Genomic DNA, 14,004 nt, shown 5'->3' on the forward strand with positions numbered 1-14,004 from the left:
TGAAAAGGCTCACACCTGGGAGAATGGATACTTCCAGGTAATGTTTTTGAGTGCAATAACTCCATGAAGATAACTGAGGCATAGAGTGGTTGTATTCCAAGCTGGTGGAGGGCACATTCATACCAAAGAAGAATCTATTTGTATATTGGATATCTGAGACTCCCAATTAAATTACTTTCTTTTTTCAGCTCTCTAGAGTTTTTCTCTCTAGAATTGTTTCCCAGTGAAAAACATTTTAACAAAGGGATCATTGCTTCTACCACTCTGTAGAATCTAAGATACAAACATTTTAGTAATAACAATAGCTAACATTAAAATTTGTAAAGATATATGTGTGGTTGTGTGACTCTGGAAAGTCACTTACCCCTTATTTGCCTCAGTTCCACATCTGTAAAAACAGGGATATACTTAGAGAGGGAAATGGCAAAACACTCCAGGATCTTTGCCAAGAAAACCTCATTTGGACACAACTAAACTGCTGAACAACAAGAACAACATAAAATCTTATTTGATCCTCATGCTGTGAAGTACACTCATTTTTTTAAAAAAGATTTTATTTATTTTGAATTTTACAATTTTCCCCCTAATCTCACTTCCCTTCCCCCCCAACAGAAGGTAGTCTGTTCGTCTTTACATTGTTTCCATGCTATATACATTGATCAAAATTGAATGTGATGAGAAATCATATCCTTAAGGAAGCAAAACAAAGTATAAGAGATAGCAAAATTACATAATAAGATGACTTTTTTTTTAAATTAAAGGTAATAGGGGCGGCTAGGTGGCATAGTGGATAAAACACTGGCCTTGGAGGTAGGAGTACCTGGGTTCAAATCCGGTCTCAGACACTTAATAATTCCCTAGCTGTGTGGCCTTGGGCAAGCCACTTAACCCCATTTGCCTTGCAAAAACCTAAAAAAAAAATTAAAGGTAATAGTCTTTGGTCTTTGTTCCAACTCCAAAATTCTTTCTCTGGATACAAATGGTATTCTTCATTGCAGATACCCCCAAATTGTGCCTGATTTGATGGAATGAGCAAGTCCATTAAGGTTGATCATGTTGCTGTTAGGATGTACAATGTTCTTCTGGTTCTGCAAGTATAACCATTTTACAGATGAGGAAATTGATACTGACAAAGAATAAATGATTTGCCCAGTAAGTAGTAAGCTAGTAAGAACCTGAGAAAGGATTCAAACTCAGTTCTTCCTTGCTTTCAAGTCCTACAGGTTATCTGTCTGTTATACTATCTATCTAGCTACAGGAGGAGAAAGGAAAACACTACTATATCTCAACAACTTTTCCTCTTTTGAGATCTATGCAATCCACTTGTACTGTCTTCTTCCCATTATTGTTGCTGCCACCTCTCTAGGTTGTTATCTCAACTTTTTTGGTGAGTTCAGTATTGAATCACTAATTGCACTTCTGTAAATGCTGCCTAAGATCACAAGAGTCCTCTTGGTTAGGATATTATCCCTGTAGGCTCATATTAAGCTTCTAGTCTGTTGATTTTTCATATGAGCTGTTTTCTAAACGTGTTTCTCCTTTTCTGTACTTGCTTAGTTGATTGTTTAATCCAAATGTAAGACTTTATGTTTGTATTGAATTTCATCATCCTAGGGGGCAGTTAGGTGACACAGTGGATAAAGCACCAGAACTGTAGTCAGGAGGATCTGAGTTCAAATGCGGCCTCAGACACATAATAAATGTCTAGCTGTGTGACCTTGGGCAAGTCACTTGACTCCATTGCCTTAAATAAAACTTTTTAAAAAATTTCATCACTTTAGTCAATCTAACCTACCAGCTATCTCAACATTTCTGTGTCTTTATGTATGTTAACCCCTCACTTTTTCCTCCATACATTGTCCCCCTCATTTTCGCTTCTTGAAATCCTTAGCTTCCTTCAAGGTTTAGTTCAGGTGTCAGCTCCTCCATGAAAACCTTTCATGATCTATCCTGATGTCATCCCTCCCCCTGCCCCACTCAGTAAAATCCAGTGACTTCCTAGTGCCTCCAGGAACAAATACAAAGTGCTGTTTGGTATTCAAAGCCCTTGATCATCTAGTCCCCCTCCCTTTCAATTCTTTTTATACCTTATTTCCCAGCACTCTTGGTATTCTCTGATCCAGTGTCGTTGGCCTTTTAGCTTGACTTTTTAATGTATAAATATTCCCTCTCTCTCTGTTCAGGGTGGTTATTTCTATTATGGTTTCCAACCTATAAGTTTCTACATAAATCTTAAGAGAATAAAATCCATGTCTAACTTATATTCCTGTTATTTTCTTTATCTCTAAACATTTAAGGTTTATATACAAGAAGTCTTCCCCCATCCCTCCTAACCCCTCTTAAAATTATATATCCTGTATATAACTTACTTTGTATACATTTGTTTGCATTTTGTTTCCCCCATTTGATTGTAAACTCCTTGAGAGCAGGGACCATCTTTTTTTTTTTTTTTTTTTTTTTTTTAGGTTTTTGCAAGGCAAATAGGGTTAAGTGGCTTGTCCAAGGCCACACAACTAGGTAATTATTAAGTGTCTGAGACAGGATTTGAACCCAGGTACTCCTGACTCCAGGGCCGGTGCTTTATCCACTACACCACTACACCACCTAGCCACCCCTAGGGACCATCTTTTGAATCTTTTTGTATCTCCCCAAAACTAAGCATGATGGCTGGTACATAGTAGGTTTTTAATAAATGTTTACTGACTGACTGATCTAACCCCCTTGCCCCATCACTGCTGGTGTTTTCTAAAATTATTTTGTATTTACTTATCTGTATACCTGTTGCATTCCCCAATACAGGGACTCTTAACCTGGAGTACATAAAATTGTTTTAGAAATATCTTGAATTAGATTTCAATATAATTGGTTTCCTTTGTGTAATCCTATGTATTTGATTTTATGCTTTTTAAAAACACAATTCTGAAGAATCCATTAGCTTCACCAGACTGACCTACCAAAGGGATCCATTTCACAGACACACACACACACACACGCGCGCGCACACACACACACACACACACACACACACACACACACACACACACACACACACACGCAAATGGACTGCCCTAGAAGAATGTGAACTCCTTTTTGGCAGGCTCTGCCCAGTTCATTTTTAGTTTTCTATCTCTAGTGCCTACCACACCACACACAGGAGTGTATGTTTGTTGAATTATTCCTGTCTGTCAATTTTGGGATTCTAGCTTTTTCATCTACCTCCCATCTTGGTGAAATACACAATTTTGATAATTTTTTTCCAAAGTCTTGTCTAAGCCCTCACTTGACACAGAGATTCCCACTGGGACATCTCTGACAGGCAGTGTAGCTGTGCTACTAGGGTAAATGATTTTATGAAACTGTCCTCATTTCTGTCTCCTCTCACTTTTAATTTATCTTTTTTTAAATTTATTTTTTATTCTCATTTTGTACAAATGTTTTTTTACATTAATAAAATATTCTTGTTTACAAGTAAACAAAATACTTCTCCCCCCATGAATACAGATAGACTTGCTTGGGCGAAAAAAGTAAAGGGGAGAGAAAAAAAAATTAAAATTAAAAAAATAATAGTAATAATTGTAGGTATGGCCAGGTGGCGCAATGGATGAAGTACCAGCCCTGGAGCCACGAGCACCCGAGCCCATATCCAGCCTCGTAAACCCAACAATCACCCAGCCGTGTGACATGCAAGCCACCCAATCCCCATTGCCCTGCAAAAACCAAAAAGAAGAAAAAAAAAGACCCAAAATAAAATAAAATAGTAATAATAGTAGTGGTGGCTGGGTGGCAGACAGAATATTGGCCCTTGAGCCAGGAGCACCTGGGTCCAAATCCCGCCCCAGACACCCAAAGATCACCCTGCTATGTGGCCCCAGGCAGGTCATCCAGCCCCACTTGCCCTGCCCCCTCCCCCAAATAATAATAACAAAAAATGTGCTTCAGTCTTTGTTCCAACACCATCAACTCTGTCGTGAGTGGATCTCATTCTTTATGATAAGTCCATCACAAAAGTTACTTCCATATTTTTCCAACGTTGCCATTGCTGATCGCAACTCCCTCCTTTCATATTTCTCCATTACCCTGTACTATATTTTCTCTCTCCTTTCACTCTGACTCTGCTGTAGGGTCTCTGAGTGGCACCGCAGACAGATCCCTGGCCCTGGGGCCAAGAGGCCCGGAGCCCCCATACCACCCCTTAGGCCCAGCATCGACCTGGCCCTATGGTCCTGGACAGGCCATCCAATCCCAGCCCCTTGCAAGAAGTAAAAAAGAAAATGTGTTATATCTGACCATTCTCCTCCCATGGTCCATCCTCTCCTCCTTTATTCACATCCCCACCCCTTCCCCCTGCTCCCCACTCCTTCTTACTCCAGTTGTCTATACCCCATTGAGTATATTTGCTGTTTCCTCTCCTAGCCATCTCTGATGAGAGCAAAGGTTCCCTCATTCCCCCTTGCCTCCCCCCTTCCATATCATTGCAATAGCTAATTGTAATAAAAAAAAATCTTATGTGAAATATCTTGGACTATTCCCCTTCTCCTTTCTCTTTCTCCCATTCCATTTCCCTTTTTTTCTGTTGACTCCATTTTTATACCATATTTTATCTTCGAATTCAGCTTTCTCCTGTGCTTCAACTATAAAAGCTCCCTCTACCTGCTCTATTAACTGAGAAGGTTCATATGAATATTATCAGTATCATTTTTCTATACATGCAGTTCATCCTCATTAAGTCCCTCATATTTCTCCTCTCTCCTCCAATCTCCATGCTTCACCTGAGTCCTATATCTGAAGATCAAACCTTCTGTTCAGCTCTGGCCATTCCAAAAGGAACATTTGAAATTCCCCTGGTTTATTGAAAGTCCATCTTTTTCCCTGGAAGAGGACATTCAGCCTTGCTGGGTAGTTCATTCTTGGCTGCATTCTAAGCTCTTTTGCCTTCCGGTATATTGTATTCCAATCCCTACAAGCTTCCACTGTAGTTGCTGCTAAGTCCTGTGTGATCCTGACTGCAGCTCCATGATATTTGAACTGTGTCCCTCTGCCTGCTTGTAATATTTTCTCTTTGACTTGGGAGTTCTGGAACTTGGCTATAATATTCCTAGGGGTTGCTTTTTTGGGATCTCTTTCTCGGGGGAATCGGTAGATTCTCTCCATTTCTATTTTGCCCTCTGCTTCTAGAATATCAGAGCAATTTTTCTGTAGTAATTCTTTGAAAATGATGTCAAGGCTCTTTTCCTGATCATGACTTTCAGGTATTCCAATAATTTTCAAATTATCTTTCCTAAGTCTGTTTTCCATATCAGTTGTTTTTTCAATGAGATATTTCACATTTTCTTCTAATTTTTCATTTTTTTTTGGTTTTCAAGTATTGATTCCTGATTTCTGGTAAATTCATCAATCTCCCTGAATTCTATTCTTTGTCTGAAGGATTTGTTTTCCTCAGAGAGTTTTCTTATCTCTTTTTCCATCTGGCCAATTTTGCTTTTTAAAGCATTCTTCTCCTCAATAACTTTTTGAACTGTTTTATCCATTTGACCTAAGCTGTTTTTTAGCATGCTATTTTCTTCAGCATTTTTTTGGATTTCCTTGACTAAGCTGCTGACTTCATTTTCATGTTTTTCCTGCATCTCTCTCCTTTCTTTTCCCAGTTTTTCTCCCAACTCCCTCATTTGATTTTCAAAGTCTTTTTTGAGCTCTATCATAGCCTGAGCCCAATTTCTGTTTTTCTTGGAGTCTTTAGATGCAGGAGCTTGTGCTTCCTCATCTTCAGACTGAGTATTTTGATCCTTCTTGGGCTCATTTGCAAAATATTTCTCAATAGTTTTCCTCTTATTTCTCTGCTTGCTCATTTTCCCAGCCTAGGCCTAGTTTGGGGGTGCTTCCTGAGCTTTTGGGACACTCCCATAAGGGTCTCAGTGTGTGAGGCTCTGTCCTCCCTCCTGGTCTGTGAATGACCCTAAGCGCCCCCCTCTGCCATGGGGCCGAGGTGGGGGGGCCCCTGCTGTTCTATGGGGGGGCCTAGACTGGGATCAGGATCTGAATGTGGTCAGAGCCCCAGAGTCTTATTCCAGGGGCAGAGGACAGAGCTCTGCAGTTTCTCTCTTCACTCCCCTCCCTCAGCTCAATGGGCTCATGTCCTGGAGGCTCCTGCTTACTGGCTCTGCCTGCTTCTGTTTCTGGGTCTAGGCTGCTGAAAGACCAAGCTGCTTGCTGTGTGCCCTGAGGGCTGGGCTCCAGGTGCTGGCTCTGGCAGAGGTCCCCCGCTGTTCCCCCACTTTGTGCCCGGTGCTCCCTGGAGTGCAGCTCAGGAGACTCCCCCGCTGCTGTGAGCCATGGCTCCAAGTGCCCTGGGGCTGCCTCCGGGAGGCTGAAGTTCTTTGGCTCTGGTGGGCCACCCCTCTGGCAGGCCGCCCCTCTGCCCCGGGGAGCAGAGCCTTTCTGCTCTTTTCCAGGTTACCTTGAGTAGGAGAACTGTCTCACTGGGTCCCTTTGTGGGTTCTGTCTCTCAAAAGTTTAGTTAGAGTCCTTAGTTTCAAGTTTTATCAGAGAGCTCCTAAGACTCGATCCCTTCTTGTTGCCATCTTGGCTCCACCACCCCCCCCTTTAATTTAAAAGTAAAAATCTGTCCCTCTTTTTTTGGTGGGGGGGGTTGCAAGGCAATGGGGTTAAGCGACTTGCCCAAGGTCACATGGCTAGATAATTATTAATTGTCTGAAGTTGAAGTTGAACTCAGTTCTCCTCACTCCATGGCTAGTACTCTATCCACTGTGCCACCTAGATGCCCCTGTCCCTCTTTTTTTACTTTTTTTTAGCTTTTTTTTTTTTTTGGCAAGGCAATGGGGTTAAGTGGCTTGCCCAAGGCCACAAAGCTAGGTAATTATTAAGTGTCTGAGACCATATTTGAACCCAGGTACTCCTGACTCCAGGGCCAGTGCTCTATGCACTGAGCCACCTAGCTGCCCCTGCCCCCATCCCTCTTTTAATGCTAACATTTTATATTGTATCTTCAAAGAGACTTTTCCAGTTATGGAAAAAATCCTTTGAATACTCACTAATCTAGTTCAGAGACATCAGAGTCAGAGAAATGGTTCTACACAGGTTGTAGAGTGGGTGATTTCTGTCTTGAATTTCATCATTTTGATAATACCATTTTCACTGGATTCTTGTGAGAGATGTGCTTGATAAGATTTTATTCCAAAATGCTCAGTGCCTGTGGTTATGAGCATTATAAATTTTAGAATGTGTTGGAATATCACAATGGCTAAATAAATTCTGGCTCCTTGGCAACCTGCTGAGATTTTTTTATTTACATAGTAATGGGCCAAATTTTCCATCATTGTTGATTTGAGCCTTATGGCAAGGAGGGAAAAGATTTCAAGTTTGGGCCCTCTATTCTTTCTTGTTCTCTGAGGCTAGGGTGAGGGAAACTCCAGGAGAATAGAGGCATGTTGGTAATATTTTCCATTATGATAACCTTAATAACTTCCTATTTGAATATAACAAGCCATGTCAGACAGTGCTTTGCAGTTGGGAAATGTGTTAATGATATCTAGTAAAAGGATTCATAAATCTTCCATAAATGGTTCTTTTGGTAGAGCACTGAGCTTTAATAACTGTTCATTCATTCAACATTTATTGAGTGCCTACTATAATCATATTTGAATATCAGTATGATGCAAATTGGACAAGCTTTTCAAAACATAATGTGTCCTTGATCTTGGGCAAATCCCTTCTCCTTATTGGACTTCAGTTCTCTCCTTTGAAATGTCAAGAGATTGGACTAGATGCTCTCTGATTCCTTTCCTTTTGACATTTTATATTCTAAGGTCTTTTACCCTTAATGTTCTATATTTACAATTTCATATATGACATTCTTTGTGTTTTGAACCCTTTCAACTTTAACATTTTATGTTATGAGGTCCCTTCCAACTCTGGAAGTCAAAATGGATGCATAGAATAATTAATAATCATCAAGCCTAACATACATGAACAATCTGTAATTTGAACTGTCAGTGTGGTAAGTCCCTTCCATCAAAATAAATTGCTGCTATCCACGACTTAATAGTTAAGTCCTAGGGAATTGGCAAAGTCTCATAGCTGGTAAGTATCAATGCAAGGATTTGAATTGAGGTTTTTCTGATTCTCAGCCCACTTCTCTATCCACTACCCATGGCACCTCTGTTAACAAGGTAAAACACAGCAATCAAAGAAGTTGAAGTGGTGTGGCTTCCTACTTCTGATTTGAGAGTTTCTCATTTTGCTTCCCTAACTTGTCCTTAGGTTCCTTGTTGGCTGTTCAGTTTGTATGTACAACAGTGAACAAAATTATCTCTACAGCGGATGGGTTTATTGCAACAACGAGACATGGCCATCTCATCCGTGAGCGCTTCCACTGTCCTCAGCCACGAAGTGTCTCTTTTGACCCACTCAAGAACATCAAGGCAACATGTACTATCAAAACCAAGAAGCAAGAAGAGATTCTAATGGTGGTAAGAAAACAACCGGGTGACTCGAAAAGAGAGGAAGAAAAGCAAGACAGTCCACATAAGATCTCTCAAGTCTGTGTGGTCCTCTGACAGAACATGAGATAGGCAAGGAGAATTTAGAGGGCAATCACATCATTCTTGATAGAATTGGCTTTTGTTTTTCAAGCCATCCTTTTTCCTCCTCATATCCGTTTCACTTCAGATCTGCCACAAGGATATCATCTTTGTATCTTTTTTTTTCTTAATTTATTTACTAAACAAATATTTATGAAGGATCTACTATGTACAATTCACTGTGTCTACTACTAGCCGCAGAAATCACCTCAGGAGATAGTACTAGTGTTGGGACTATACGAGAATCATGTTGGGTTTTTTTTAGTTTTTTCCTTTTCTTTTCTTTTTTTTGCAAGGCAATGGGGTTAAGTGACTTGCCCAAGGCCACACAGCTAGGTAATTATTAAGTGTCTGAGTCCCAATTTGAACTCAGGTACTCTTGACTCCAGGGCCGGTGCTCTATCCACTGCGCCACCTAGCTGCCCGAATCATAAGATTTTGAAGATGAAAAAGGCCTTAGAAGTCATCTGGATTTTATCCCTTTACTTTACAGAGGGGGAAACCAAGTTTTAATCAGTAGAAGTGACTTTGTCATTCAGGTAGTAAGCAGCAGAGATGGGATCTGAACCAAGGGACCCTGATTTTAAATCCAATGCATTTCCACTGCACCATTCCAATAAGGAGTGTGCCTAATCAGCACTGATTAGCTTGGCCACCATCCCAAGCTGGCTTGACATCTCTCTACCCTTGAGTTAAAACAAGGAGTCATTTATCATCCCTGTCCCCTTCTTCTAACCCTGTACCCTTTGCTCGTAATCACTTTAGGAGATGCATGTTTTTCAGATAGCAGGATTTCTGAGCCGCTGTCTTCCTACTTCTATACCATCTGCCACTGTAGCTGAACAGTGAAACACTAGAAACCCAGTTTCCATTTTTGTTTCCCAGGATTAGTGCTAAAGGGAAGAGAACCCAGAGCTTCCAGGTGCTTCCCTCAGGATTCTCACATAAATCAGCCTGGTCTCACTCCAGCAAATTTCATTAGTATTAAATAGGGAATTGAGTCCCTCTGATTAGTTATAGGCTTCCCCAGAAGGTAAAAATAATAGATATTGGGTCATCAAAAAGGAATGCATTCCACAAACTTTTAGAATCACATAGATTAGCTTAACACTGTGTCATTTTAAAGTTTGAAACAAATGTTTTGTAATGTGAAAAGCTTTTACATTCCCATAGTATTAACAAATCCACCTCCTACATGATGCTGGCAGCAGTATTTGCCGAACAGAATTCCAAAGGTATTACTGACATGACATTTTCATAAAATGATCTTAACCCAGAATAGTATCAAGTTAGCACCACAAAACCTAGGCTGAATAGAGGGATTCCAAAACCAAAGGGTTCAGAATTATGAGGAACATAGGTCAGAAATAAATAAATAAGTCACTCCAACTACTGCTCCTCAAAAATTGCAATCTGGGAAGCTACAATTTTTGAGGGAACCTTTTTCTCACATTTTGTTTTCTATTTTAACTGACCCATCCCTCATTTTCCTAAAAACTCTGTTCATTATGACATGGCATGTAGACTATTAATCTATACAAAGAGATGCTCTGCAAGTTTTTTTTCCTCTAGAATTTTCACAGAATTGTGCATGGACAAAAAAGCAAAGGAGGATTACAGAGACTCTCACTTTACATATGAAAAACATAAGACTCAGGTAAGGAGCTTACCTGGTGGCAAATCTATGGCAGAATCAGTGCTAGGGTTCAGTTGCCTGTCCTAGAGCTCCTTCCTACTCTGTAGAACTTGAAAATAGAATTTGGGAAAGAAAATGTTATCAATTATAATGACATTGTTTATGTTTCAAAATAGACCACAAAAATACTGAAGAAGTATACCTTGATTGTAAGCATTAAAACATAAAATTAATGAAAGTTCTTAGAGGTATTGCTTTTTCTGTTTCCTGCATCCTATAATGCTTGTGGCTTCACCTTATCCTATGAGAGGTCTGAGGTGAAGAATCCAGAACAAGAAATAGTATCAAATTATTTAAGAAAACTTAGACTAAGCACTAATGTGGCCAGGTGGAGTAGACCCCCCCCCAAAGTATAAATGTAAGAACAATGATAATAGTTAACAATTCTCTAATTCAACAAGTAATTATTAAACTTCCACTATGTGTCAGGGACTAAGCTAGGCATTGGGGATACAAAGACAAAACCAGACAGTACCTTCCTTCAAGGACCTTACATTTTACTATGGAAAGGAGCAAACACACATTTATATTCACATTGTTCCAAACCCCATCCTCCTAGTAGGCAGAATATACAAAATCTATTCAAAAATAATCTTAAAGACCAGGGGTTGTCCCACTAGCTATATAAGGCCTGAGAAATCATTTGATCTCGTGCTGCCTTGGCAACCATAGGTGGGACTCAAAATTCCATAAATCTAAGAGTTTAAATAATTGATTTAATTTGTTAATTAAATCTGATAAAATACAACAGGCTAATTTTTAATTTGATAATTTTGTATGATCTGCAAATGATGTTAAAAATAATTAAATGGCCCTTGGCAGAAAAAATGGTTCCCCACTCCTGATATAGAGAGATCAAAAAATGTCACAGATAGGAAGTAGCCCCTGAACTGAGCCTTGAAAGAAGCTGGGGATACTAACAAGTAATAGTAAGGAAGGAAGGAAGGAATATATTCCAGGTACTGAGGATAACCTGTGTAAAGGTACAGAGGTTGTATATAGCAAAAAGCAAAGCAAGTAGCTAGTTTACCTGAAAAATAGAATGCATAGAAGGAAATAATGTACAACATTACTAGAACTATAAACTGGAGCCAGTGCATAAAGAAATTTAATTGCTAAATAGAGGAGACTATATTTGATGCCAGAGACAATAAGGTTGCTACTGGAAGTTCTTGAGCATGGCAGTGATAGGGTCAACTTCGAGTTTAATTTGGCCATTGGGTGGATGGATTGGGAACTAGAAGCAGAAAGATCAATTAGGAGATTATTCTAATGATGTAGGCAAGAGTTCATGAAGGCCTGAACTAGTATGGCGGTCATATGAGTGGACGAAGAATATAGATGCAGAAGATAATGTGAAGGTAGAACCAACAGGACTCAGTAACTGATTGAAAATGGACAGTAAGAGGGAAGGGTAGAGTCTGATTAAAGTTAACTGGAAGGGTAGTGGCCCCCTCAACTGAAATAGACAATTTAGAAATAAAGGTTTTGGGAAAAAGAAAATGACTCCTATTTTGTATTTGTTGATTCTGAGATGCCTGTGGAATACATAATAGATGCTATTTAGGATCTGGAGTTCAGGAGACATCCTAGGGTTGTATATAGTGTGTGTGTGTGTGTGTGTGTGTGTGTGTGTGTGTGTGTGTCCTGTAGTTAACTGTAGAGATGATAAGCCATAGAAGCTAATTAGATCACTGTAAGAGAGGATGAATTAAGAAGGTTCAGGAGAGACCATAATAATTAAGGGCTATGACATGGATGTTGGCAGATAGGAGGAAAATCAAGGGAAAGGTGTCATGAAAACCCAGGAGAGGGAGAGGATAAGCAATGAGTCAAAGTGCTTTACATAAATAATTTTATTTGATCCTTACAACCCTGTAAGGAAGGCACTATTATTATCTCACTTAACAGATGAGGAAATCCAGGCCAAGAATGATTAATTGGTTCAATCAGTTTCTGAGACCAGATTCAAAAGCAGGTCTTCTTGATTTCAGCTCCAGCTCTGATTAATTAGGCCACATCTCCTTTTATTTTTTTCCCAATTACATGCAAAAATAGCTTTCAACATTCATCCTTTTGCAAGCTTTTGAGTTCCATATTTTCCTACCACCCTGCCTTCCCTCCCTCCTCCCCAAGGCAGAAAACAATCTGATATAGGTCATACATGTACTATCATCTGTTAAGTGAGATAATAATAGTATCCTCCTTTCTGATAATCCAAATTATATTTTCTGATAGTTGTAAAGCAGAAGACAAAATTCCACAGCAAAGTAAAAATACATGGGTTTAAATTTATGGATTTTCATTTACCAAATAGAACAATAGTGTTGTTAATATGTGGTCAAATTGGGAGGAAATAACATTATGAAACCAATTATTTCCTCTTAAACATTCCATCTAAGGATTCCCACAAAGATATATTTCTTTTAAAAAGGGATTAAACAAGAGAACATTACCCCCTCTAAGTTTGGTTATCATAAACCAGCTAAATCCTGATCATACTAGTTTCAGGGAATAGAGATCCCTTTTCTAATCAAGTATGGCAAATATATTCAGTCTCTTTGTAGAGTCAGGTGAGCTACATTGCCCCCCTCAGGGTGCTATGGTTTTAACAGAGTTGGTATTATTTTTTCTTCCATTGTCATGGCCTCACCCTCCATTTAGAAATATTTTCTTGCTTCTGTTAGGAACCATAACTAGCAATCTAGTTCCATTTAACTACTTAATGTCAATTAGCTTTTACATTGTGCTATTTGAATATAAGAATATATTATAAACATTTAACACAATTCACAACAACCTAGAAAATGAACCAGGTCAAATTCTCATCAGGAAAGGGAAGAAAAAAATCACATTGAATCATTTTTGCAGCCCAGAGAAGCTTAGGAAAACAGGTGGTAAACGATCAAGACTGGGGTGAAGGCTGGCTAGGAGCATACAGACCAGATGTGGGGAGTATTTCAGTGCCTGGAGATGGAAAAAGAGCAGAGACAGAGCACTGTGGTAGAAAGCAATCCCAGGGAATCCATGAACTATTTCTAGGTATAGAAATGGTTGCCTTATGGTAGCTGTGTTGCCCATTACTCAGTTAGGGTTCACAGATCCAGGATAGATAGGAGCAGTCACCATTAAGCAGAGTCTTTGCTGAACATGGAACAAGTTCCAGAAAGGCAATTGTATGTCTTTGGGCTCAGGAAGTCATTAGCTCAACAAGTAGACTAGCCAGGGTAGGATTTAAGAGCAAAGGAGAGCCAGCTGGTTAGTCACTCTGAACCTGTGTCCAATAGGCAAACTGACTGGGAGCAGTCTACGCAAATGCACAAGTCAGCAACCCAAACCTACCTAGGTCAGGAATTTACCAAGTTCAGGCTAGAAAGTCAGTAAGCATATCTCTATCTAGATCACATCATTTCAGGAGCACGGAATGCGTACAGGCTGCCAGACTCGGCTGAGAAGGTAGCAGAGAGATATAGGACAGAGATTCAGGTCAGACATCCTTCCAGAAGGGAGCAGAGCAGAACAAGTCCAAAGTCAAGAAGCAGATGGAAAGAATGAGCAAATAACAACAAAAAATATCTGACCACAAAGAATGGTGAGAGGGAACACAGCAGATAATGACTTGAAAACATCTACAAGTAAAGTCTCAAAAAAAAAAAATGCAGATTGAAATAAACTCAACAAGAATTTCTAGAAGAGTTAAAAAAAGTGTTA

The 14,004-nt window shown here is 39.6% G+C and overlaps 1 protein-coding gene and 1 long non-coding RNA gene across 2 annotated transcripts in view; one reads left to right on the top strand and one right to left on the bottom strand.

Moving 5' to 3' along the window:
• LOC141500883 (NACHT domain- and WD repeat-containing protein 1-like) overlaps positions 1–8,689 on the top strand; it is a 70,045-nt gene extending 61,356 nt beyond the window's left edge. Inside the window, exon 16 of the mRNA XM_074204415.1 lies at positions 8,278–8,689. Within this exon, the coding sequence (XP_074060516.1) occupies positions 8,278–8,573 (296 nt within the window). The 3' untranslated portion in view covers positions 8,574–8,689. The remainder of the gene's footprint in view (positions 1–8,277) is intronic.
• LOC141500885 (uncharacterized) overlaps positions 1–14,004 on the bottom strand; it is a 43,406-nt gene that overhangs the window by 21,805 nt on the left and 7,597 nt on the right. Inside the window, exon 2 of the long non-coding RNA XR_012472069.1 lies at positions 10,268–10,342. This is a non-coding gene — a long non-coding RNA (uncharacterized LOC141500885). The remainder of the gene's footprint in view (positions 1–10,267; positions 10,343–14,004) is intronic.

Source organism: Macrotis lagotis, chromosome X (genome assembly GCF_037893015.1).
Source record: "Macrotis lagotis isolate mMagLag1 chromosome X, bilby.v1.9.chrom.fasta, whole genome shotgun sequence".
Taxonomy (NCBI): domain Eukaryota; kingdom Metazoa; phylum Chordata; class Mammalia; order Peramelemorphia; family Peramelidae; genus Macrotis; species Macrotis lagotis.